The sequence below is a fragment of the Brassica napus genome, chromosome A1 (genome assembly GCF_020379485.1).
Source record: "Brassica napus cultivar Da-Ae chromosome A1, Da-Ae, whole genome shotgun sequence".
Classification (NCBI taxonomy): domain Eukaryota; kingdom Viridiplantae; phylum Streptophyta; class Magnoliopsida; order Brassicales; family Brassicaceae; genus Brassica; species Brassica napus.
The window spans coordinates 14,755,187-14,781,686 of NC_063434.1; the positions used below are offsets into that span (position 1 = coordinate 14,755,187).

Below are 26,500 nucleotides of genomic sequence, written 5' to 3' on the forward strand. Positions count from 1 at the left end.
AAGGTTTGGAGACCTTAGAATGTGCTTGATAACATCACCAAAGGCCGGATTCAAAGTTAGCATCAAACCAAACACTTGATCTTGTTCCCGCCTCTCCATGAGCGTCTCTTGATCAATAGTGCTTGGCCTCAAGGTCTCTAGCTCAGACCAGAGTGATCTGTACTTTCCCAAGTGTTTAGAGAACCCCTCCTCTTCTTGCGCAAGGTTGTTGACGGCTCTCTTGAGCTCAAGCACCCGACTTAGGTTGGTAGTGTTACCAAATGTCTTCAGGAGTGTTTCCCACAGGTGTTTAGGAGTCTCACAGTAGCTGTAGGCGTCTAGGAGATGAACTTCAAGGGATCCTTGTAGTACTGAAAGCACCATTAAGTCTTCTTGAATCCATTTCTTCTCGGCAGCAGCAACTTGATCTTCATCACCTTCACCTCCTTCTCCTTCTTTGGCCACTGGTTTAGGTGCCTCATCCGTGATGTGACTCCATAACCCTAGCCTCCCAATGGCTGTCTTCACAAGCCTAGACCACAGCAGGTAGTTTCCACTACCCTTCAAAGCAACAGGAACCGTAATGACCTTGTTGTTTCCCTCCATCTTGTTTAGTTAGATCCGAAAGAGTAGATAGAAAAGAGTTTGAAATGAAGCTGAAGAACACTCGAAATCTCAATACCAAAGCCAACCTGGCTCTGATACCATATGATTTTAGAGAGTAGAATAGGTATTGAGAGATTTAAAGAGATTCAAGAGAGATTAAAGAGAGATTATGGGGAGATTAAGGAAAGATGAGATTGTTTATGAAATGTAAAGGAGAAACATGATGAACTAGAGAGAGAATATGATGAACTCGTGTTATTCATTCATTAAGACTGAGTTTACAATATATATGATCAGATACAAGGGTTTTAGAGAGACTAAGCATGTGAGGTCAAGGATAAGGTTGTTTTAATTCAAAACTGATCCAATGAGAGCTGTCACACGTTTTTGGCATCTTGGACAAGGTTCCTTTTGCCTTTACAGCCTGTTCCAGCCTGTGAGGATAAGGCTCAGTCACTCTATCCATCCAAACGGTAATATCCTCTAAGGTAAAACTCCTTTGGCCGTTTAATCCTTTCACGCGGGTAACTTCTCCTTTTGGTCGAGTAGTGGATTGATCCGGACCGTACGGATGGTACGGCCAGTACAGCCTTGTACGGCCTGATCAATCCCAAGCTCTCCTTCTCTTTGCCTTCACACTATCTCATTCCCAACTCCTTAAGCCATCTTCTCATATACTGATCAACTCATTTCAACATTTTGACCCCAACAATTATTGGAAGACTCCTCATTGGATTCCAATTCGGCTGCAGCTTCCGCAACCTCTAGGACAAGTTACTCAGCACGTTCATCAATTACTGAGCCATCCTTGTAAGTGTGTGTTGCGCACAAGCTCAGAGAAAGGTGGTGGCTCATCCAATCCACCTTCAACGATCTACAAAACAAGAAAGGTATCAGTATATTATTAGAACAAATAAATAAATTATATTAAATTATTTTTATGTAGTCTAAATGCAAATGTTCTACCAAAATGTTCATATGAAAACATAGGATAATGACCATATGGAGAGCATTTGCATCATCGAAATGATATTCTAGATGCTTTTCTAATAAATTGTTGATTGGAGAATAAGGAGCATAATGTTTTTGTTAATTCTCTCTCAATCAAGCCCTTAGTGTGTGTCATGTCAACGATGCACTGAGTTCCTACATTTGTAATACCCGTGAGAAGATCTTAAAGGAAGAATCATCACTTTCTGAATTCAAGGCTCACGTTTGTAAGATTTGTACTAACTTTTTCGAAGATAAATTGTTGGAGAAGACTGTCCAAAAGTTTTTTTGAAGGTCTTGGAATGTCTGTCTCTCATGACATTTCTCATATGCTGGATCGATTCACCGAGGAAATGCTAGAATTAGAAAGATCACTTGTGGTTGTAAGAAGGGCGTCTCACTTTTTATTGCGTCTCTCTATGGCATGAAGTTAATAAGTTATGGTGGTTGCTACAAATAATTAATTATGTTGCTTTTGTTTACAAATGGTTGTTTTCTTTGTGGTGTTATGGTTATTGCTACGAATGAACTTAAATGGCTGTTTTCTTTGTGGTGTTATTGTTATTGCTACGAATGAACTTAAATATGTTGCTTTTGTCTGTAAATGGACGGCATCGATGCTTCTCATTATGCATTGTCCGCTCATAGCTTATAGAGCACTTCATTTGTTGATGTGAAGGTTCAGATGTGTTTGATAGTTTAAATTTTAGTATAGTGACTTGCCCTTTGCGGTTCCAGACTGGGTTTTTACATACCGAGGTTGAGAACAACCCTCTCCCGAAGTCTCATGTTGTCTCGCTGTGGTGGGTCCAACTATCTCTTCCAAAAAATTCTGTCTTTCAGTGTTGGCTTTGGATTTTGTATTCTCTCTTCTGGTTTAGTAAATGTTTGTCTCCGCAGCATTTTAGCTTCCATCAAAGTAAGGATCAGCAAATAAGAGCGACATTTACTAGTAGGTGAAGGTGTCGGCTATGTTGAGGCTGGTTTTGAGTTTGTGATGGACATGATGAGCAAATAGGGTAAATTTTGATGTCTTATTCATCCGAAAACAATGGGTTCTCTCACAACGACAACAATAGTTTGAAACAACATCAAGGAATTGGGTTTGAAACACTTCAATATACAGAATGCACATAACACTGCAGAAATTCTTCCACAAAAGAAAATAGAACTCTAAAGCTTTTAACTTGAGATTATAGCATGGAACTGTTCCCTTCTTGCTCGTTTAGTATTGGACCATCGGCTCTTGTTAAATCCACAATTTCTGAGAGAAATATTAGTCTAAAAGACACAGTAAATTATACATGGATGGCTTCAGGATTCAGTAAATAAGAGAGTAATTACCATTGAGGAACATAATTCTGACTTTTGTAGAATTTGGAGATTCTACCGCGAGATTCAGGTTTAGGTTTAAAGGTTTTCTTCCTCAAACCAAAGATCTCTTGAACAAGAGGAACATGGCTTAGTACCAGCTTCCATGCCAGAAACCACCCTGCGAGAATTGTGCAATACCCAGATGATCAAATTCATTAACATCATCATCATCTGAAAGCTCATAATTATCAAGTAACAGAAAGTTTGAGAAGAGAGTACAAAGAGCGATGAAGCAGACAGCAAAGGAAATAGCTAGAAGCGGACGTACGATGAAGAAGAAGAGATAGTCAAGGAACGAAGGAGATTCCATTGACGAAACTATCGATCAGGTTTCAGATCTGTGTTTGAGTTGTTCTAAAAATTACGGAGAAAGCTATTGGTCAAATGTTTGTAGGCTTTTAAATATTCTTATGTTTTTCCTTTATGACCCACTGGGCTTCTGACCGTTTGTAATCATACTTTAAACTGTTTTTTTTGTGTGCACGAGAAACCCTATAATTTTGAAAAACAATAATAGCTTTTAATAAATAATAATTCATATATCACTTTTAAATTAATTTATATATATATATATATATATATCATATCATATTAATAAAATAATCTAAATAATAAATATAGTTACAAATATTTTTTTACAAGAACTTATAAATCATATTTTGTATATATGCATTTTACCCAAATTATTTTTAAGTGTGCATCAATAAATAGCAACATCAAAAATATTATTTTTGATACATAAATAATTTTTTATTTAAATTTATCGGTTCATTAGATTAATTAAAAAATTCATTTTTCCCATTTAACATATTTTAACTAAAACAAACAAAAATCCAAAATTAATAAGAATATATTTTAACTATAAGAGATATATTTAAAATAAAAATCATTAATATAAAATAGTATAATTACAAAAAAAAATTATAAAATATAACTTTGACTTTATTAAAACGTAAATAAATTCAAATTGAAATAGTTAAACCAAATCAAAGACTACAAAAATATGTTTTTGATTTTTATAATAGGGAAATTACATGTTTACCACTTTCATGGTACAACTTTTCATTTTTACCACCACTAAGGAGACATTTTCAAAAATACATTCTTCATTAAGTGGCAAAAGACTCTTATACCCTTGTTATTTATATATATAATAAATCATTACTTAAATAAAAAATAATAATAAAAAAAGTTTTACTTTTTTATGTTTTCGAATTATACTTTTTCAAATTCGAACTTTTTATAAATTTTTTATTTTGAAATTTTTTTTCGAATTTTTTTTTTTTTTTCAAATTTCTTTTTGAAAAACGAAAATTATGTTTGAAACTATTTTTTAAAATTTTTTATATTTTTTTAAGTATTTATTTATATATTTATTAGAATCCTAAATTTCACATTCTAAAAACCTTACCCACCTGTCAACTCTAAACCCTAAGTCTAGATTAGTTAACCCTAAGGGTATAATTGTCTTTTATCCTTCACTAAAAGTGAGGGTAAAAATGATTAGTGTAAACATGAAAAGTGGTACTATGAATGTGCTATTTGTGGCATTTTCCTTTTTATAAAACCGTTAAGGTTAAATTATAAAAATAATGATGTCCAAACGTAATTTAAAATTTTCTTTTAAAATAAAAATAATATTTTATTAAAAATTATTGTTTCTACGCATAGCGCTAAAAATTTCTAGTAGAAAAAAAAAACAAAATATTAATTATCCTGATCGGATAATGATTGTTGAAAACTCAACCTAGTCCTTGATTTATCATATAAAAAAAATTTAAAACTATTATTATCTGTTAAAACCTTGTTTACAAATAAACAAATTAAAATAATAAACCCAAACGAAAATCTCCATTAATTAAGTTAAACTAATCCTTATTTTTTTTTATCTCTGCCTCTTTCTCTCTCTCGGTGTGGTGACAAAAAAAAACTTTGACACCGACTGAAATATCTTATTCTCTGGCGTAAATCAATTTTATTCCCACAAATCATATACAGCCTAAATATATTCTTCTCCATCTAATTGAAGATGAAGTCGACACTTCTCCTTCATATTTCGTTTTCATTCTTTGCGATCTTGTGCTTGAAAATATCCTTGTTCTCTCTACTAATTAGAAGTTTAGAAATTTTTTGCTAACCGAGTATCCGGGCCCCACCGAAGTGATTCAGACTAGAGACCGAAGTGAGCATGGACGCTGCCAGGACGTCACCATGTGGCTTACCGTGTAACGGTCTTCGGTCTCGGATGCTGCAGCCCATATGTAAATTCCGCAGTGGCCAAGGCTCGAACCCAGGGGCGAGCACTCCAGCTGGAGCTCCTATACCACTAGACCAAAGCACCGAATAGTTGTTCTTTGCAATTTCGTTTTCATTCTTTGCAGTCTTCTTTGCATGTGCTTAAATCGCGGTTAATCTATATGAAAAATAGATTAGGTAAACTTATTTGCATGTTCTTAACTCACGTTTAATCTCCCTGAAAAGCAAAGATTGGGGTTTGTTATATGCATTTTGTGTTTTTATTTCATTGCTACCAAACGGGTTTTGTCAATTGATTTCGTTGATTGGTTCATTTTGGTTGTGGCTTGTTTTTTGTTTTATTGTGTCTTTTCTTGATTTTAATGATTCAAACAAGCATTAATTTTCCATTCTATATGTTCACTAAATTTCTAAACCAACTCTCGTAGCAAATAAATATTTAGCTCAGCAAGATTCAATTCAATCAGCAAGATTCAATTCATGTAATTATTTATACTGTCGTTTCTACCAACTATTCTAAGATTAGAAAGAAAGATGCATAAATAGAAATCCTGATGAAGAATTTACTTAGATCACTTAGAGATTCTATCAATTAACAGTTCTTCATAAACCATAGAAAAAATCTAAAGCTAACACGTTTTTACTCAAACTGATCAATGAAAATATAATCAAATACATAATAAAGTGCAAAGTTAGATAAAATATAGAAGTACTGGAGTTCCAACTCAATCCCTGAAGGAATTCTGAATCTTTTCTCCAAAGTTTTTTTGAAGTATTTCTAAGTATCAAGTAAAGCGTAGTCTAAACATTGGCTTAAAATAACTAATATAATGTAAAATACACTTACGGGTCTCTTTGAAAATAAGGAAATTTCTAAACTAAAGTGAAATTATTGAAATTTGTGTTGGTTTGCTCATACAACATGGGTGTCCACTGACACCAAGAGTAAGTATCGATCGACGCCTTCTCCAAATATTGACTCTGAATTCTACTTATAGCTTCACTTTTTTTCATACACCAAATGACTCCATAATCTCCAAAATGCTATGTAATCTCCAAAACGCTCTAAAATGTGCATGAACCTGCAAAGACTCTAAACCAGACTCAAAACTCATAATATAGACTCTAAAACGGGACTTACACCATAGTTAAAATCCACAAACCCCAAGGTATATCAACTCTCCCAAACTTATCATTTGTTTGAACTACAAAAAAATGCTTAGAGTAAGGAAACCGATATGTTTGCGCCAGCAATTACCCTCAAGAAAAACAAAGATTAACGTATGGAAGAGGTTTGAAAACCTAAAGAATCACCTTTTATTTAGAGCACCGCCATCACCTCTTACAATGTTGCAAGCCACATCAAATAATACCAACTTTATACGATATTTCCATGTACTCGACCTCAGCTTAGCAACATGACCATCCAGCCTACAACTCACTATAAATACCATTTGACATATTCTTTTTTTGTCAGCTACCCATCTAGGCTAGATCAAGTGGAAGACAGACAAGCCAATTCTCCGAGGAGCATCTCTATATGTTCAGGTCTGATCTATATAGGAAAAGTGTAGCCTCTGATTCTTGCTTCTTTTGCTAACGCGTCTGTCCAGTCGTTTTTACTCCGAGGAATATGAAACAGGCTCACATCCTCGAAGTCTTCTTGTAATCTCTGGAACGCCATCTTTGTCGTGAATGATGGCCACTCCATCGGGTTTGTAGTCATTTCCACTTAGTCCGAGCATTCTGTCTCGAACCGTATCGATGTTATCCTTTTGTATTTCATACATGAGGCTGTCCAAAGTATACCTTCCATCATAGAATGCAAAGCTGAGAGGCTCATGTTGCTTGCCCGTAATGAAGTACATATTTTATATGATTCTCAAACTTTTTGCATCCTTACAAAAAAGGGTATTAAATATTTTTTTTTGACCATTTTAAAAGGTCCATAAAGGAAAATATGATTCGGTTACAAGATGAGTTTTAAAATCATAGACAATAAAATTGTAAAATACAAAATTATCTCTTACGCCAGTCACCATAGATGTGTCATCATCTCCGTTTGTATCGTTCTAGGCGTCGTACGTGCGCAATTTGCAGAAAAAATACGGAGATTCACTGTTAAACGCCGCGAACCAGTGTTAAGCGCTCGAACCAGCATTAAGCCCCGTAAACAATCATTAAGCACCACAAACTACTACAACTTCTATGCTTTTTTTTTAGCTCTGGACACTATTGTAATCCGACACCATATGTAGCTTCCTCCGGTTATCTCCCTTGTTCCACCATTCTCCACTGGCCAAGAGAAGCACACCCTCGCGTCCGACAAAATGTTTTGTCCCAGAGATCATCTTCCGCCCCACTAAGGACTGACAGACATGACAAGGCGCAATATTACTCCTTTTAGACTTAATATTCTCTGGCTAGAAAAGAGAGCAAGGAGTTGATATGTGTAATACAAAGGTCGCTTCGAATCCGACATATCAGACTTTAATGAATCTTAAAAGGAGAAAGACATTACATAGACGAACTTCTCGAAAAGACCAAAATTTTTGTTGATTCAATTTAATCAAAAAATAAATGAAGAAGATTAAGAACCGTCCGATTAATTTGAAAATACGACAACTTTAAAATTTGCCAGAAAAAACAAAGTGAAATCTCCAAAGAAAACAAAATATTTGATTAAAAGATCAGAAGATCAAAACATAAAAAAAACACTATATTTTTTTCTTCTTTCATGTGGAAAATTTTAGTGAGAGAATGGAAGAGAGACGTATATTCTCACAAAAAAAATAAAGTTTTATTTTTTACATCATTTTTAATGGGAAATTTGCTTCTTACCAACAAAACAACACAAATTTGCTAAATAACCAAAAACACTCATTTTCTAACTTTCTCTTCCTATCTCTCTCTTCTCTCTCTACAAAACCAATTTCCTTTTTTTTTGTGACTAGAATACACACAAATAAACTCTTTTCTAATTTAGTGGAGAGACATAAGAAAATAATTAGTTTTAAAATCGGGGTTACAAACACAACACAAAGAAACATACTATTTTTAAAATTTGAAAACAAAAATCGGCGCCTCAAATATTTAGTGTAATAACAAAGGGAAACATTTTAAAAACGAATAAATAAATAGTCCGCAAATATTAAAGCCACTCACTCGCTCTACTTGATATCGGAAACCCTAGATCTATCTCCTCCGAGGGAAGATGCGTGAGATCCTCCACATCCAGGGTGGCCAGTGCGGTAACCAGATCGGTGCCAAGTTCTGGGAAGTTGTCTGCGCGGAGCACGGCATTGATCCGACCGGTCGTTACACGGGCGACTCAGATCTCCAACTCGAGCGCATCAACGTCTACTACAACGAAGCCAGCTGTGGAAGATTCGTCCCTCGTGCTGTGCTCATGGATCTAGAGCCTGGAACCATGGACAGTCTCAGATCTGGACCCTTCGGTCAGACCTTCCGTCCTGATAACTTCGTCTTTGGCCAGTCCGGTGCTGGTAACAACTGGGCCAAGGGCCATTACACTGAAGGCGCTGAGCTTATCGATTCCGTCCTCGATGTTGTTCGTAAGGAAGCCGAGAACTGTGACTGCCTCCAAGGGTTTCAGGTGTGCCACTCCTTGGGAGGAGGAACTGGATCTGGAATGGGGACTTTGTTGATATCAAAGATCAGGGAAGAGTACCCAGACCGCATGATGCTCACCTTCTCTGTCTTCCCTTCCCCTAAGGTCTCTGACACTGTGGTTGAGCCTTACAACGCTACCTTGTCTGTTCATCAGCTTGTTGAGAATGCTGATGAGTGTATGGTTCTTGACAACGAGGCCTTGTACGATATTTGCTTCAGGACTCTCAAACTCACCACCCCCAGCTGTAAGATTTGTTTCATCTCTCATACCAATGGCATATTACTGTTCTGATCTTTACTACAGTGATATCTTTGAGCTCTGTTTTTGTGCTTTCGTTTGCTAGGATGTAACTCATATACGTGTTCTCTCACTTTTTGCAGTTGGTGACCTGAACCATCTGATATCTGCTACAATGTCTGGTGTCACATGCTGTCTGAGATTCCCTGGTCAGCTTAACTCCGACCTTCGTAAGCTTGCTGTCAACCTGATCCCATTCCCTCGTCTGCACTTCTTCATGGTGGGTTTTGCTCCTCTCACCTCAAGAGGATCTCAGCAGTACCGTTCCCTCACAGTCCCTGAGCTCACCCAGCAAATGTGGGACTCCAAGAACATGATGTGTGCTGCTGACCCAAGACACGGACGTTACCTCACAGCCTCTGCCATGTTCCGTGGCAAAATGAGCACCAAGGAAGTGGATGAGCAGATGCTGAACGTGCAGAACAAGAACTCTTCCTACTTTGTTGAGTGGATCCCCAACAATGTTAAATCAACAGTCTGTGATATCCCACCTACTGGTCTGAAGATGGCTTCCACTTTCATAGGGAACTCAACATCGATCCAAGAGATGTTCAGGCGTGTGAGTGAGCAGTTCACAGCTATGTTCAGGAGGAAGGCTTTCTTGCATTGGTACACAGGTGAAGGAATGGACGAGATGGAGTTCACAGAAGCAGAGAGCAACATGAACGATCTTGTGTCAGAGTACCAGCAATATCAAGACGCAACGGCCGATGAAGAAGGTGAGTACGAGGACGAGGAAGAGGGAGAATACCAACAGGAGGAGTACTGAGAGTAAGTGTGTTATCTTGAACCAGTTTAGTTATTTGTTTCTTTTTTTTTCTTTAAAAAGGGGAGAACCTCAACGTACCAGTTGTAGTTTCTTTATGCTTGTATTGACAAAACTCTGGATCTTGTTGACTTATTATGGTGTGTTGTTTGTGTACTTTGCGTTGTGAGGTTTTGTTCGGCGTTTCTAACTTTCTATTTTGCACTTTAGTTTGATGAATATTTAAATATCTAACGTCTGCTCATGTTTGTTTTTACATGCTTTTTTATATTACCCAAAACTAGAAATGGTCAAAATCTAGATTGGAATTAAACAACTAACAAAAAATAGATTACTATGAAACATTTGTGCAATCTTTGGTTAAAGAGTCTGTTGTCTTTGAGATGTATGTTACCTTGAAATCTTCCTTGTAGAGATAAAACTTGGCCATACTAAAAGGTTTTTCTACAAATGATAAGAAACCAACTTTAGAGACAGAATGTTGGAACACCCAGGCCATTCAATTCAGCGGATGAGTTGGAGACTATTTTAGAGCTGAACTTACGGTGAATGATTGAGACTAGTGAGGCTTTCTGCGTATAACCTGATCAGTCTCTTGGACAACTTTTATATACGTACAGCTTTGAGATTACAAAGATTATAAACGACAGTTCGGAGAATCAACTTTTAGATTACTTTCACTTTAAGATCAGCGGCTCTTTCCTAAGACAAAATGTACTCAAAATCACCGCTGGAGGAGACACATAAGGGTATGTAACAAAGAAGACAAAATCCAAGTTGAGACAAATAAGCAATTCTATATTTGGAAACACATATAAATAAAAAATTATAATTTATCTAATTTCAATATCTATATAGATAACTAGATTTGTTTCTTTTTAATTTAAAAGGTTATATTTTAGATTAAAACTAGGGCCGTCCCGCGCGTAGCCCGGGATATGATTATTGTATGATGTATATAATTATAGTATCGTATACTTTTATTGCAATATGTTTATATTCCTAAATTTATTGTTTAATAATATTTACAAATTGATGAGTATTATTTTGTTTTGGAGTATATGCGACTTATAAGTTATGTGGCTGTCATTTTCTATATTATCTTCATTTGCCATTAAAGTTGTTTATTATAAAGAGATTGAGGCTCAGTCTTTTTGAAAGGTGGTTAAATTTTTATAATGTCCAAGAGATACTAAGCAGCAAATCACATGGTCAAAATTCTCTCGGCTCAAATATCAATAAATTAAACTCTGATACTATTCTGTAGTATAAATAAACTCACCATAACTATGGAAAAGTTCATCACATACTCAAACAGCTCAAAGTGTGTTCTTTTACATATACTTGAGTGAGACTATCCAACTTAGATTCAAGAAAAATGGTTTAGCTACGGTAAGCGGCAAAACAACAGTGGGTGTGTGACAAAGATCAATAATTTGGTATGTTACAAAGACCAAACTCTTCCAGGATTTCCCTTTGTCTATTAAAACATCTATAATCTCTCATTATATCATTGTGAAGCCTTCTTGATATAGTAAAAATAGTCTCACCCTATCTCTATTCAATCAGAGGTTTGCTCATGATTTCAATATCAAAACTTAGCTTTAGCTTTCCTTTTTGCAGGTCTTGTTATACCAAACAAAGGATGCTGCAGCAAAAAAGCAACTACGCCAAATACTTTTAACGTATCAAGTGAGTTAGCTATGCTATGAGGAATGTCTAAAAGCTAGATTTCCTCTCATCACCAGATTAACTTTGACACCTATAGATCTGTGTTGGCTCTCTTGACAGCATGATCAGCTAAGTAATGTACTTCTGGATCATTTCATGGAATTTCTCCCATCTAGATTCATGCTCATCTGATCGACGAAAACAAAAGTACATGATCAAAGTCTTAAGATTAATCTTTGTTTTTCATATTTTAGTTTAAAGGGTTTAATTTTATATTACATGATCGTTATTTGCGTAGTTGGTTTATTTTATTTTTGTTACTTTTTTTCTTTTAAACTTGTTTGTTATAAGAATATTTGTCTTTACTTTCGTTATAATTGACCAAATTTTATCTAATACAAATTGTTACAGTTATTTTGAGTGAGGCTACATTTTCTTTTAACAATGTAGATCTTTAATATGTTTGTTTTGAAGCTGACAAAAAGTTTGTTTTAGTATAAATCTTCTAGTTTCACCTTTCTTTAATTTGTTTCTTGCCGCATTATTTTAAATTGTGGATTTTGTTGGACTCTTGACAAATATATACTTTAATTTATTTTAAATTTATAAGTAACATTATATTTTACTACTTTTTAAAATAGCTTTAATTGTTTCTTTTGTTATGTTTTTATAAATTATAGACTTGTTTCACTATTAAAATAACTCACCAAAATGTGATTCTTGTTTTATTTTCGGTATTTGACCAACTTTCACTCTAATAGGAAATACAATGAGTTTTAAAAGTTGTAGTCAATTTAGATTTGACACGGAAAGCATAAATAGTTCCTCTTTTATATTTTTTTTTCTTGTATCCATCAGTATTTAGTTTTGCACTTTTTTTAATAAAATTATGATAATTTATTGAGAAAATTAGAATTTTAACAAAAAGTATTTTTAATTAGGCATGAAACATGAAAACCTAGTACTAAGGTTTACTAGTTAAAATACATGTTTGTTTAAAATTTTGTATATGTTATTTTATTTAAAATCCAAGTATTCTTGTTGCTTGAATAATTAATTAGGATGTGCAAAACAAATGACACTGGTTAATTTTTTTTAAATATATATATATATATATTGACAATTTACTATATATTATCACATGACCTAAAGGTTTTTATTTTCAAATATATTTATATTCTTATTTTACATCTTGAATCTTTAAATACATCATCGAGCTTCTTCATTTATTCTTTGCTTCCAACGTAAAGCGTAACCTTCTGATGTTCTGTCAGGTATCCCAAAGAAAATTTTGTATGATGACATCCAAAATTTAGATGTAAGCTAATGTAATAAACTAAACATGATATGTGTTTTGAGTTATCTTTGGCCAGTTGGATATCTAGTACTCTGGTGGCTATATGATCCTTTTCCTCCAGCTTTTTCAACAATGAAATTCATCAGTGCATACTCATACAAAAGCCTAAGCTTTCCATTTTTGCTCTTGGCGTCACATGGGTACACGTAAATCCCACCGTACAACAAAGTCTGATGAAAAGTCTCCGACCAAAGTTCCAACGTACCTTGTTGATTGCTGAGTAAGGTTTCCCAATTGGACCTAGGTCCTTGAGATCACCAATGTACTACTTCAGACTTTAATCCCATGGCTGGTAGTTCCCTTCTTTGAAAGATTAAAACTTCCCAGCTTTAGGGATCTCAATGTTCTCTTGCGTGAGGACGAAGTCGCCATACATTGGGTCCAGGGTGAAGGCAAAGACACCTTTTCCTAGCATAAGAATGAAGTTGACACACATTTACTATACAACTTCGTTCTTCTGACCCAAGCTGCAAGAAACACATAGCCAAACATCAACAACATTATGTACACTGTGTATCTGGTAGGAGTGGCCATGTGGAAGGTGAAAGGCAGAAAGGGAGAGTAGTTCATTACAGCGGAGTTATAGTCGCAGTCGTCGGTGTTACACTTGTCATTGGGGTTATAGATACCAAAGATGGAATCAGAAGAAATTTCAGCGTCGATGTTGGAGGAACCGTCGAGAGAATCACAGACAACTATCTAGTTGTCGGAGCAATAGTTTAACATGAGCAATCCAATAGAACATGATCAAGAAATAAGCAAGCTCGAAGATGGATTTTGTCATCTCTTCTTTCCCTATAGAAAAGCATTCTATCAATTAGTATTAGATGATTCTCAGATTTCCAAAATACAACCAACGCACTCTCTCAAAATCTACCCATATAAAAGATTACGGGATTCTGTATATAAACGCACTCTACGAATTTGCCATTATACTGAAAAATAATTTTTTTGTGTTTTATTTAAGAGTTGTGAGGATGAGTTTTACAGGGTGAAAGCTTACCCTTACTTTGGCATAGACTCTCAACAATGAAGCTGTTGATGTAGTCCCAGTGTCATTTGTGACCAACCTGCAGTGATGAAAGTATCCCGTGAGAGTATGTTCCATATATAATTTTATCAGACGGATAAATATATGAACGATCAGTACTTACTTGTAAAAGTAGCTCTCAACAAAAACTTTTGGGGGATAAAGTTACAACAATGATCATATTCCAAATATTTAAAGATAAAAAAAACTTCTGGGTAATAGTTTTATGATAGAGACATGAATAAATTGATCTCCAGTGAAGGACTATTAGGTTTGAAAGTTTCATTATCTAAACACGAACAACGCGAGAGAGGATTAAAAAAAAACAGAAAACAACGTAATGAAGCTAGAATTACCTTGGCGTCCAGGAGGCGTATGTCGACGTCCATTAGCTCACCGCCGCTCTTAATATTCATAGCTTCTCAGAAGCTAAGCAACGGACCCCTGCAAATCGGAAAGGAAGACATGAATTAGCCATTATCAAATATTGGTTTCTTAGAAAGCTTATGAATGTGAAGAAGGAACTGATGCATTTCACCGGCTCAGGCATACTTTTTTATAGTTGAAATTTCTGGCTGAGTCAGTAAATGAGAAGCATTGAAGGATAGTTTGACAATGGTTAAAGACAGCGTTGAAGACAATCCTTCGCTTTAGCGTAACCACAAAAGGTTTTCAGGTTCTCGTAATCAGGAAGATGAACAGAATGGTCGATTAGGGTGACATTAATCTTCACGAAGATGCGTCTCAGACAACATTCTAGAATATCCATTGTCGATTGACCTAATTGGTGCTCGATCAAAACGAAGAACACTAGATACCAAAAATCATCATTCTTGAAGAAGTCGAAGGCTACTTTGCGAAGCTTTAGTTTTGGTTTCAGCCCAAAAAAATTATTCAAAGCCCTTAACAAAATATCGTGTAGAGGCCCATAACGAAACCTAATTAAAACGCACCGTATCATTTGACACGTATCGCCACCTCCTTGCCCTATTTAATGAGGTGGCAAGAGAAGAAGAAAATAATCTTCTTCTTTATATTACAAGATCTTTTATATTAATAACTAAACCATCATTGGACGACATAGATTTGAAATCAAACACTTATTATAATTATGGATCGAAAAAATCTCATTGGCACTGAAAACATTAGAAACATTCACAGCTCAGTAAATATCATAATATTATCAATAATTAAATCTTAGAAACTGTGAAACAAAAACCAAAATTAGAAATTATAGCTCTGTATTCTCGCACACGACAAAACGACAAAACATACAACATAAGATACCTCACTAAATAAAAAAGTTATAATACTTGCAGTGCCGGTGCGGACTAATATGGCGCCTAAAGCATTCCAAAACATTTATGTCCCCTAATTATAACTAAACATTTATATAATTAAAATACTACTAAAACTATGTTATTTTCAAAGTTATAAAATACAAAACATCAAATTATTTATGAAAAAAAAAATATTTTTTCAAAAAATAATTTGCTAATTTCAGATAAAAGTGTTTTAATTAACGCATATGTCATATACAGCTCATGAGACATAGTCGTGCATAAAAAATTCTTTATAGAATGTAATGAAAACTTTATTTATACAGAAGCAACTAAAATTAGAATTGTCTATAAGCAATTTCTTTTGTGCTTGAGAACAACAATGCGTTTGTTTAGAAATTTCAGCATGTCAGCCGTTTTTGTAATTGCATTTGACAACATTTTGTAATTTTAATCCAATTTTCTAGTAGCATTTCTTAAAACATCCAAAAAATTATACTCTATGTAGTAGGACAAAACAAATCATGTAAATATCAATTTCACCTTGTATAATTTTATCGAGTTATGTGTTAATTTTATGCTTGTTTGGATTTCAAAAGTTCATAAGAAATTACAAAACTTCAGAAAGAAAAAAAATACTTAGGAGTTGCAACTATTTTGACAAAAGAGATAAATCACAATGAAACGTGTGAAAAAAAGAAAAGAGAGCTAGAAAGCAAACACTTCAAGAAATAGAAGGGCTAATAATGCAGTTATCAAAATCCTCCGTGAAAGAGAATCAAAGCTTTAAATGCTATTATGATTAGAGAAAGAAAAAAAATGTTATCAAAAAAGGAAAAAATAAAGGGAAATTTGTCAATATGGAACTAAATCTTTAAAGTATTGTCCCCTTAGAACTAAATTAACTTTTCACACATTTGGACAGTGACTACCCTTTTTGTATATAAAAATTCATAAGATTTTTTTTACAAAGGAAACAAATATGGAAAAATAGTTAACTTAATGTAGATAAGCATTTGCATGTGAGAAAATATTTTTGACATCAAAAGATGTTTACATAATAATTTGAAAAATTGGCTAAATGTGCTAGTTAACCATATCTGCCATCTACGGTGGTTTAGAATACATAATCTGAAAGAAACACAATGTTCTAAGGCATGTAGGCTGCATATTATAACGAAAACGTATACAACTAGTAAGGCAGAATATGAAGTTCACGATTTCCTCTATGCTCTATATTTCTGGTAGATTTAAAACACTAAACAATGTCATCTCATCAACCGCGCTAGAAAATAAAATCTAAATCCTTCCTTATTATAAACCACGCAAGAAAATACAATCTACAACATGTCTTTATATCTACTATAGTAGTATATAACATCCTATTTATTATTCTTTTTTCTAAATTGGTAGAATGCAAGTTCTATAACGGTTAGTAAACAAAATCCGGAAATCTTGGTAAAAACGGTTATGAAATATTCTCTAAATCTTTTAAATATTTTGTTTTCCTTTTTTAATTGTTATTTTTCCTAAATTGTGGTCTTCTTCATCGTTGTCTCACGATTTCTTTTTTTTTTTCTTCTTCTCTAATTTTTTCCTATCTAAACTATGGATTCACAAGAAGAGGTTGAATGGTGTGACAAAGAGAAGACCAATGGAAATGATGTGCGATTTTCTTTGGTGGATTTTGTGAAGGAGGGTCAACATTTTATTTCGAAAACGCTTTTGAAGGCAGCATTCGAAATATGTGCAATGAAACATAATTTTGACTATAAGCTTGTCAAGTCGGATAAAAAAATGTGGTACATTCGTTGCGCAGATGATGATTGCAGCTGGCGTGTTCGTGCAGAGGGGTTACCTGGTTCATCTTATTTTATCATCAAAAAGTATGTACCTCATTATTCATGTGCTGCATCCAAAAGGAAGGGTTCTGTTCGGACAGCTTCAGCAAAAACAATTGGTACTCTGGTTATGCATATGTATGAAACTGCTAAAGAAGGGCCGAGATCTAATGATATAGTCCAGTATATGCGTTTAGAACATGGACTTGAGATATCCTATTCTTTGGCATGGGATGCACGTGAGTATGCAATCAACAAAGTGAAAGGCCTTCCAGAGGAAGGCTATGAAAAAATTCCCAAATACTTGCACATGATGAGGGAAGCTAATCCAGGGTCACACACGTCTTATGAAAGGGATTCTGAAGGGCGATTCAGATTCCTCTTCATCTCCTTTGGTCAGAGTCTTCGCGGTTTCTATGTTGCAATTCGGAAAGTTATTGTTGTGGATGGGACGTTCTTGAAGAGCAAATACAAAGGGGTATTACTGGTTGCTACTGCATTAGATGGAAACTCTAATTTATATCCTATTGCATTTGGAGTTGTCGACTCAGAGAATGACCTTGCGTGGAACTGGTTTATGAGACAACTTAATGCGGTCATTGCTGACGAGCATAGTTTAGCTTTTGTGTCTGATAGGAATTCCTCGATTGCTAAAGCTATTGCTAACGTGTACCCGCAAGCTCATCACGGAATTTGCATTCACCACTTGCTGAATAATGTCGTAACATATTTTAGTGGGAAAGGTGTGGCTGGTTTGGTTGCAAAGGCTTCTAAAGCTTATCGAGCTGCTGATTTTCGTAAGCTGTTCACTGCTATTTACTCTATTAGTCCTGAAATTGGAAATTATCTAATAGAAGCCGATGTGAGGAAGTGGGCTCGTTGTCAATTCCCGGGTTACAGGTATGATATCAACACTACTAACCCTGCGGAGTCGATAAATTCTGCTTTGCGTACGCCTAGAGAGTTTCCAGTAATACCTCTAATGGACAGCATTAGGGAAATGATGACTCGATGGTTTTTACAACGTAGAACTTTAAGTTCTAAGCACTCGAAGCCACTGACCATTGCTGTGGAGAAGAAGATAGACAGAAGGATTGAGAAGGGTAAAACGTTTAAGGTCTTCCCGATTAGCGATGACAGGTTTTTGGTCCAAGTTGACACTTTTGACTGCATGGTTGACTTGGTCAGACGCACGTGTTCTTGTGGGAAGTTTGATATGATGAAAATCCCATGCAGGCACACCATAAAAGCAGGCTTCAGTGTTGGAATACAAGCACACACACTCACAGACGACATATACACTACTGCGTCATGGCGCACGGCTTATGAAGAAAGCATAAATCCTATTGGTGTCCCTGAAGATGCTTGGACTGTTCCATCTCATGTGGAGCAGACGAAAGTCCTTCCTCTAGAGTCTAGACGAGCTGCAGGTAGAAGAAAGAAACGCAGATACGAGACAGCCGAAGATAAGATCCGTTCGTCACAAGGAAATCAAGGCTCTAAAGGTCGCAAATGTAGCCGATGTGGGATCCGAGGGCACGATAGGAGAACATGTGATCGAGCAATATAGGATACTCAGTTCGTTTCATGCAAGCTTTGTTTATGTTGATTTATGCAAGTTATGTTTCTGGTTTTTTTTGGGTTACTATGTTTCAGACTTTATGCAAGTTCTGTTTACGCAAGCTTTGTTCATCTTGATTTATGCAAGTTATGTTTCAGAAACTATCAAAGTTATGTTTCAGCTTTGTTCATCTTGATTTATGCAAGTTATGTTTCACGTTTTTTAGGATACTATGTTTCAGAGACTATGAAAATTAGGTTTGTTTGATAACGTTGTTCATAACACGACAATAAAACTGGAAATCAGATTGGTTCAAAATTTGAAAATGTAACTTGAATCAGAGAACCATTACAATATCAATCACATTTGGACCAGAGACATAACAAACTGAAAAGGGTTCCTACGCAACCTACATCAAGCGAATGCTTATGGTTCATAACTTCTTCCTGCACTGTCTTCTTCATGGAAATTCTCAGATCTTCAATTTCCTCAGCAACTCTCGCCTGATGCTCAGACATCCTTTCAATCTCATCTAGCAGAGCCTCGTCCACCCACTTAAAAAGATGATTTTCTTTTTTTCTCTGTTTCAAAACACAAAACAAATCAATTGACATATAGAAGAATATGAAGTAATGAATTATCAGATTTACCTGTAAACCAATCTCACATCTGAAGAATCGTCTGTATGGGTTCTCTTCCGTTTTTGAAACATAAGTGACAATCTTCTTTCCACACCAGCATCTGGAAGGGATCGCTCCATGGTATTTCGTGTTCGTCATTCTCTTTTGAGGAGAGATTTTTTAAGAACAAGTAGGAGAAAAAAAGACCGCAAGATGCAGTGTTTGTGGCCGCTTTATGATCTTATATAAGCAATATAATTAGGGTTTACAATGTTTCTAATCGAATCGGCACATATGGTCAACTTGTATGTGTTTTCATTATAAAGATTTGTTTTGATTATTATGAATTTTTCAGATTACTAATGATTGTGTTGATAAATTTTGGCACCAAATAGATTGTGGTATTTTAGTGTCATTTAGGGTATAGGGTTTGAAATTGTTTGTCTTCTTTAGTGTCATTTAAGGTATAAGGTTTAATATAGTTTGTCCTACTTTAATGCCATTTAGGGTATAGATAGGTTTAGATTTCAGTTATGTTTTGATAAGAATTAGGACATCGCATAACAATCATTTAGGGTATAGATAGGGTTTCATATTGTCACCTAAAAAGTAAAGAGAAAGCAACTTCAAGAGTCAAATAAAACAGTGAAATAAGGTAGTAACTAAAGGAGTAAAATGGTAACTAAAAGAGTCAAATAAAATCACCAAATAACAATATACTTCCTACACAAGTCATAACAGAAAGAATTTTATTCAAGTTCCACTAGAGCACTTGAAATTGTCTTCGGGGGAGTGAATTTTGCCATCCTTTCAATAAGGACAGGATCAATAGCAGCTTCCCATAGGTCATAAGCAATCTTCTGCCGCGCTTCACGAATGTTGTTGTCATTCACCAGGGAAAAGTCCAAGCCTAGAAGATGGCATTCAATGTGCTTCAAGGCATATACTCCACAGTCACTGCTACTTTTGTTCAATAAGAAGGGCATTGAGACGTAGGAGACGGTATACTGCTTGACTTGATACTGTCGACTCTTAGAAGACTGAATGGCTTTGACAATTCTAGGGATGAGAACTGCAAATGGCTCCACTGCACCGGGGTGTCTCAGTCCCTCACAGTCAAAGACCTCTATCGACCGAGTAACAAAGTTGACGCACATAGAGATCCAGTGCTTACCAACATTTAGGGGGACATACATGCGGTTAACATCAAGATCCCACATTAGTCTTGTTCGTCCGTGTGCTGGAAGTTCGCCAATGCCGTACTGTTGTAGCAGTCCGCCCACTTTGAATTTCTTCTTGTCCTTCTTATACTCGTTGTAAGAGTTCGTAATTTGATTACTGAACAAGCATGTCATGAAGGCTACTTTATTTGGAAACCATCGCCGCAAAGAAGTCCTCTCAGTGAATAACCACATCATACCATCAATTTCCTGCATAATTTGATAAAAGACTGTAAGTTTGTGTACACAAAATAAAAAGGAACAAAGTAATAACTGACCTTATTCAGGAGCCACTCTGAAGGTCCGACGACACGAGATACTAACTCATTTGTGAGCATAGATGGTCCAATTTTTAGTTCTCTGCATTACAAAATTCAGTATCAAAATGGTAGAATTGTTAAAAAAATTTAAAAATATCAACTTACTTGAAAGTTTTGGTCCAGTCAACAAGTTTTCCCCATAATGCCTCAGGGACAAACACTAGTGAGTAATCGGGATCATGTATCCGGTCCTCAAGTGAGTCCACGTCTTTCAGAGTAGGTGGTCTCCAATCCGCAGGCTTAAACGAAGACAGTGGAGTGGCAAAGTCAGCTGGTTCATCACCATCCAGATGTTGTGAAGGATCAAAACCTTTAACATGAGATGCTTGAGAAAGGTTTCCCATGGCTTCTTGTAAAGAGTCTTGGGTCCCCTTATCTACACATCTCGCTGATTTGGTCAAATTCTTCAAAAAATCCATCATTTCATTTTCATCAGTTTGAACATCCTGTTAATAAAAACAAGCATAACATTAATACTAAAAAGACAGTCCATAGCAAAATATAGAAAAGTACATTACAAAATAGTCAATCCCACAAGTCATCATCATTAGTTCATACAAGCCGATATATTACATATTACAATACAAGGACATTACATCAAAAGAGTCGACATAGCAAAATACACAGAGCTTCATTTTTTGGTTACCTCTCTTACTGGCCGAGGGCTACGACGAACCGGAGGAGGATCCACATTTGCAGATGCCTTGCCTTTTCCCTTTGCTGCGGGAGGACCCGTACTATGAGATGATGGTCCTTGGTCTTTTCCAATTGTTGCTGAAGGAGAGAGAATCTCAGATGTGTTGCCTTTTCCCACTGTTTCCGATAGACCCTTAAGCTGAGAGACTTGTTCCTTGAGTTGAGCCACCTCATTGGCAACGTTGTCAAAACGCTCATGTATGTCCTTCTGCACCACTTCCTTAAAAGAGTTGAAAGAAGCGGTGAACAAACCTTCAATGAAGGTCTTCATTTCACTAGAGACCCCACTGTTGTGTTCAGCCGCACATTGACAAAGCAGTTGTTTCTTTCGAGACTCGGCACCAGGATCAATTAGCTTGCGCTTGCCTCTTTTCGCAGTAACAGCCGGTTCCCCTGCAACTACAGTCGGTTCCTCTGCAACAGCTGACGGTTCTTCTGCAACATCAGCCGGTTCATCTTGTTCTGAATCAGAAAGGTCCATATGTGCAGGCAAAGACTCAACTTCCCAATCGAAATGCGTCCAGTCTTGTTTCGCATTGATCAATTCAACAATACGACCAACTCTTTCGTCCTTCTTTTCATCTTCCCTAAGGAACTCAGTATCAGCAATCACATCGAAATCACCAGTAGATGATATAAATGTGAACAGCTCTCCCTGCAAGAACAAACAAAACACTAAGCTTACATTGAACATTTATTGAACTCAATATTTAAAGAAGAAATATCAGTTACCTTATCAAAGTGGGACTCTAGGCTGGTGATATCTTGGTAGGATACTTTACCACTACCTTTCCAATTCCTACATCTCATTTTCTTCACGTTTTTTTTTATTTTTTTACCCACCATAGAACCAATGTCTGGAATTGCCTCCATAATCCATATCTGAAACGCATATGAGAATCCATCCAACACGTAGCTGTTCTTCGTATGCACATCTTCTCTTGCTCTGAGTATTGATGCAATCAGCTCATCATAAGCGCGAAGACCCCAAGGATACATCCTCAATTTCTCAAAATCCATCACCAAGCGGATGTATTCTTGAGGGATATACACTTTCCAATCCTTAGCCATGAGGAATGATTGTATAATGGACAGATACACTAACCTCACTCTGTCCACATACGACCACTCGTTACACACCTTAAGGAGCTCATCCCTTATAGTATATAAGTTGATCTTCGCATTGGTCTTCAGCGCATTAGCCCAGAACCCCTTATCATTCTTCCAGTTAATGAAGTCTACGTCGGGTTCCTCTTTGTACTTCAATCCAGTCACAGCATAAAATTCTTGCATAGAAAACCTAAGAGGCCTCTTCGCAAAAATAAACCACAGCTCGTGAAGCTTGGAAACCCTGAGCTGCTTGCACATGAAGCTGTGAATAATCTTCCCTGAGTAGATGAGGTTGTTCTCTATGATCGCCAGAAGAGGCCCGAAGACAGGGTCTTTCAAAACTTCCTCATACTCATCTTTCAGAGCCACCTTTACCGCCTTCAGAAGCGTCCTTCTACATGTGTTGTTAATCTTATCCATCTGCGTCTCAGCACCTTCTTGAAGAATGCGTTTAGGAAACTGGTGAGCCATTCCTAAAAAACATGAATTCCATAAGTTAACAGCGAACCAAATATAACCATCTCACATTTAACTAGTTTTTTACAATTCAAAACTACTTAGAAACACAAATCGAAACAAAATATAATCAACTAGCAAATGTGTTTTCCTCTAAAATAAAACAGAGTCAAAGCTACGCACCAAATGAATAACAAAAGACTACACACTATCGACAAATTCAATTCAAATAACAAACTCGATCCCAAAACAAGTATGGAAAATCGATGTCTAAAGCATGTCAAAGTCATTAGCTTTTTCAAGTCTATTATGAATTCTAAACCTTAATAAAGCCGATACCAAACAAACTAGAACTCAAAATCACCTCAACAACAAGCCAATCTCACACCCCACTCAACCACATTCCGCATCTGAAAACCATAAACTTGTTTCGATTTGTGTTTTAAACTAACTCTCTATCTAGTACAATTTGTAGTACATGCAAATAAACATAAAGAACAAACAAAAAAAAACAAAATCGTAAAGGGGATTTCAAAGCCTAACCTTCAAATTGTCAGAACCGAGATGAAGGAAGAGCAAAAGAAAACAACTAATCGTCCTTAATCGGGGCGGAGAAGCTACTCCCGAGCTTGAGCAGCTTCGATCGTCGGCGGCGGCGGAGATAAGAACGACAATCTAGCCGGTGGCACTAACAGAGGAAATACGAAGGAGGAGGGAGAAGCGATGTGACTCCTCGTTGAAGCTCTCCGACGAACCAAGAATCTCAGAGGCGGAAGGTGTCGCCGGCGAGAAAGAAATCGTCTCTCGATTGGGAAAGAGAGTCGGAGAGAACGGGACCGAGAGTTGGGAAAAAATTGTCCTATTTTTATTTAATTAAGTATTTCCTTTTTAATTCATATAGTTTTTAAAATTTTATTAACTATATTATAAAGAAAAGGACAAAACAGTAGATTCACACAGTATTAGTTCTAAAGGGACAAGAATTAATTCTATACGGACAAGGTTAGAGAATTTAGTTCTAAGGGGACAATACTTTAGAGATTTAGTTCCATATTGGCAAATTTCCCAAAAATAAAAGGAAATAGAATAGGGGAGATGTTGAACCCGCTACCTCTAAAACAGATAGATAAGCACAACACCATACACTACAATAGATTTACTAAAATTTTATTGCTCCCGATAATCATATACTTCCTGGCGCCTAAAGCCCTTGTTTCATAGGCTTTAGCCGAGGGCGGCCCTGAATACTTGCTTGCATACCTAGACCACAACATACATGTGAAACACATATCACTGAATAATATAAATTTAAATCAGCATCATGTAACAAAATAACACAATATAATATTAAATGCAGAATGAAACATACGTTATGCACCAAAAATTATTTCTAACTTAGTTGAAGATTTTTTTTATCGTAGGATCTCTTAGAGGTTAACATACACAACTTAACCAATAAAATATATAACAAAAAACATATTAGAATAAGTAATTGATGAGCAAAGATAACACGAAAAGGACACAATAATAAAATGAATACACAATACGATCTAGAACCTTACACAAACTTCATTGTTGGGGTCAAAAACGGTTACGACGAATTTAACATTCAAAACGTCCGAGGAGGAAAATAAGAATCTCTCCGAAGAGTATTTTTCGAAATAGACTCTTTCTTACGAAAAAGCTCTACGGAAGAAAGAATCGAGATGTCCGACGAAAAGCTCGAAACAGGTCGCTACGCAGCGACCGAGCGATCGTCCCGCTCGGTCGCTACATAGCGACCGAGCGATCGTCCCGCTCGGTCGCTACGTAGCGACCGAGCTCGAGCCAAAGCTCGGTCGCTACGTAGCGACCGAGCGATCGTCCCGCTCGGTCGCTACGTAGCGACCGAGCTCAGCCAAGCTCGGTCGCTGCGTAGCGACCGAGCGATCATCCCGCTCGGTCGCTACGTAGTGACCGAGCTCAAGCCAAAGCTCGGTCGCTACGTAGCGACTGAGCACTCGTCTCACTCGGTCGCTACGTAGCGACCGGGCTCGAGCCAAAGTTCGGTCGCTGTGTAGCGATTGAACCTTTCTGAACATCGATACGACACCAGTCCATGCATTCTCGTCAAACCTTCGAATGCTATCTCCCGAAGACCGTAGCAAGCTCAGTCCATGTTTCCCGCTATCCTAATTCATCGATCAAACTTCGCGGATTAGAAACCTCGGAAAACTCGTAGTAAACGTGTCGAGTCGGAAAACGGCCCAAAGGGACCTAAAACACGATTCGAAGCCCATCCTACGATTTTCCTAACCAAAAGCCCGTAAACCACAGCATGGTTTACGCTTGGCCCACGAGGACGGATAAATGTCAAGTTTCCGCGGATAAATACGGAAGTTTTGAAGATAATTATGAAGAACGGGAAAAATAGAAAATTTCCATTTTATGCTATGACGGCTTAAGGGCAGAAGAGTAAAAGCGTAAACCGACCTTGGAGCTAGTATATAAGGAGTCCTAGGCGAGGAGCAGAGGAGAGGACTTTTTCAGAGCAAACTTAGCACTTAGAGCAATTTAGGCAATTTTCCGTTTTTGTTATTTCGAGCTGCGACTCAATTAGGTTTAGCCGTCTTAGGGTTGCTAGAACTAGGAATCTCGCCGACAGCTCTCGAGCCCAGGCTTATACCTTGTTGTAACGCTCATACGCAGATTCGGAATAAGATCTACTTTGCTCTCTTTTCGATTTCTTATTTTTATCGTTGTTATTCTCGTGTTCTGATTGCTTGACGTGTGGTAATTAACAGATATCCGGGTCCTCTGGGAAACTAGGGTTTTCTTAGTTTCCTTATTTAAACGGAAATCGACAGTGTGAATTTCGGTTCCCACAGTTTGGCGCTAGAAGGAGGGGGTCTTACGGATCAATCTAACCTGCAAAAGCCACTCAACGATCAGGAACGATATGCGAGATTCGACGTGCGCGAACGTCATCTCATTCAAGGGGGGAGAAACGATCGATCGGGCCAAACCTCGAAACGATCTCCTTGTTATCGAGTTGACGATTCGAGATATCGACGTCGCTAGAGTACTAATCGATACCGGAAGCTCGGCCGATATCATATTCAAAGACACTCTTGAAAAGATGGGGGTCAGTCAATCCGAAATCGCGGAATACCCAAGCCCATTGCTAGGACTTTCGGTGGAAACGACCATGGCCTATGGATCGATTAGACTCGCTGTCAAAGCCGGAACCGTGACTAACATCACAGAGTTTCTAGTCGTTGACCGCCCCGCATCTTACAACGTTATCATGGGGACGCCATGGCTAAACACCATGCGCGCAATCCCATCAACCTACCATCTTTGCCTCAAGTTCCCGACCCCTAACGGAGTCGAGGTAATCTGGGGAAATCCAAGAGTTTCACAGGTTTATTTCGCCGCAGAACTAAAACGAAAGAGA

At 36.8% G+C, this 26,500-nt stretch overlaps 6 protein-coding genes across 8 annotated transcripts; 2 read left to right on the forward strand and 4 right to left on the reverse strand.

The window, feature by feature from the left end:
* Positions 1–2,590: 2,590 nt before the first annotated feature.
* Positions 2,591–3,380, reverse strand: BNAANNG23570D. 3 transcript variants are annotated; one of them, XM_013854488.3, is made up of 3 exons: positions 3,169–3,380; positions 2,920–3,067; positions 2,591–2,839 (listed from the first exon to the last, which is right to left on the reverse strand). In XM_013854488.3, coding segments are annotated over exons 1-3 (240 nt in total). In that variant the 5' UTR covers positions 3,260–3,380; the 3' UTR covers positions 2,591–2,838. The 3 variants fall into 3 exon arrangements, with proteins under 3 accessions (XP_013709942.1, XP_013709943.1, XP_013709941.1); XM_013854489.3 differs by having other exon boundaries at positions 2,591–2,856; XM_013854487.3 differs by having other exon boundaries at positions 2,591–3,067.
* A 4,960-nt stretch (positions 3,381–8,340) lies between these two features.
* LOC106415553 (tubulin beta-2 chain-like) lies at positions 8,341–10,058 on the forward strand. Its single transcript, XM_013856300.3, has 2 exons — positions 8,341–9,083; positions 9,220–10,058. The coding sequence occupies exons 1-2, from the start codon at positions 8,420–8,422 to the stop codon at positions 9,903–9,905; spliced, it is 1,350 nt and encodes a 449-aa protein (XP_013711754.2). The 5' UTR covers positions 8,341–8,419; the 3' UTR covers positions 9,906–10,058.
* Positions 10,059–13,243: 3,185 nt separating this feature from the next.
* On the reverse strand, positions 13,244–14,376 carry LOC106414546 (fructose-1,6-bisphosphatase 1, chloroplastic-like). Its single transcript, XM_048777930.1, has 4 exons — positions 14,317–14,376; positions 13,439–13,629; positions 13,393–13,397; positions 13,244–13,338 (listed from the first exon to the last, which is right to left on the reverse strand). The coding sequence occupies exons 1-4, from the start codon at positions 14,374–14,376 to the stop codon at positions 13,244–13,246; spliced, it is 351 nt and encodes a 116-aa protein (XP_048633887.1).
* A 2,472-nt stretch (positions 14,377–16,848) lies between these two features.
* On the forward strand, positions 16,849–18,651 carry LOC111201429. Its single transcript, XM_048777955.1, has one exon. The coding sequence runs from the start codon at positions 16,849–16,851 to the stop codon at positions 18,649–18,651; it is 1,803 nt and encodes a 600-aa protein (XP_048633912.1).
* A 347-nt stretch (positions 18,652–18,998) lies between these two features.
* LOC125608095 (uncharacterized protein At4g04775-like) lies at positions 18,999–19,421 on the reverse strand. The gene is made up of 2 exons (XM_048777983.1): positions 19,293–19,421; positions 18,999–19,223 (listed from the first exon to the last, which is right to left on the reverse strand). The coding sequence occupies exons 1-2, from the start codon at positions 19,419–19,421 to the stop codon at positions 18,999–19,001; spliced, it is 354 nt and encodes a 117-aa protein (XP_048633940.1).
* Positions 19,422–21,267: 1,846 nt separating this feature from the next.
* On the reverse strand, positions 21,268–24,886 carry LOC125576251. Its single transcript, XM_048735792.1, has 2 exons — positions 22,231–24,886; positions 21,268–22,153 (listed from the first exon to the last, which is right to left on the reverse strand). Exons 1-2 carry the CDS (start codon positions 23,077–23,079, stop codon positions 21,434–21,436), a joined length of 1,569 nt encoding a protein of 522 aa, XP_048591749.1. The 5' UTR covers positions 23,080–24,886; the 3' UTR covers positions 21,268–21,433.
* Between the last annotated feature and the right edge of the window lie 1,614 nt (positions 24,887–26,500).

Excerpts from the sequence above, each read along its gene's own strand:
- BNAANNG23570D (XM_013854487.3), bottom strand. The coding sequence starts at position 3,259 with ATGGAATCTCCTTCGTTCCTTGACTATCTCTTCTTCTTCATCGTACGT. Across the intron at positions 3,068-3,168 it reads TGTCTGCTTCATCGCTCTTT|GGTGGTTTCTGGCATGGAAG; the intron begins GTACTCTCTTCT and ends CAATTCTCGCAG.
- LOC106415553 (XM_013856300.3), top strand. The coding sequence starts at position 8,420 with ATGCGTGAGATCCTCCACATCCAGGGTGGCCAGTGCGGTAACCAGATC. Across the intron at positions 9,084-9,219 it reads CAAACTCACCACCCCCAGCT|TTGGTGACCTGAACCATCTG; the intron begins GTAAGATTTGTT and ends CACTTTTTGCAG.
- LOC106414546 (XM_048777930.1), bottom strand. The coding sequence starts at position 14,376 with ATGAATATTAAGAGCGGCGGTGAGCTAATGGACGTCGACATACGCCTC. Across the intron at positions 13,630-14,316 it reads TACGCCTCCTGGACGCCAAG|ATAGTTGTCTGTGATTCTCT; the intron begins GTAATTCTAGCT and ends TCCGACAACTAG.
- LOC111201429 (XM_048777955.1), top strand. The coding sequence starts at position 16,849 with ATGGATTCACAAGAAGAGGTTGAATGGTGTGACAAAGAGAAGACCAAT.
- LOC125608095 (XM_048777983.1), bottom strand. The coding sequence starts at position 19,421 with ATGACGAACACGAAATACCATGGAGCGATCCCTTCCAGATGCTGGTGT. Across the intron at positions 19,224-19,292 it reads GATGTGAGATTGGTTTACAG|AGAAAAAAAGAAAATCATCT; the intron begins GTAAATCTGATA and ends GTTTTGAAACAG.
- LOC125576251 (XM_048735792.1), bottom strand. The coding sequence starts at position 23,079 with ATGGCTCACCAGTTTCCTAAACGCATTCTTCAAGAAGGTGCTGAGACG. Across the intron at positions 22,154-22,230 it reads TAGAGTCCCACTTTGATAAG|GGAGAGCTGTTCACATTTAT; the intron begins GTAACTGATATT and ends TTGTTCTTGCAG.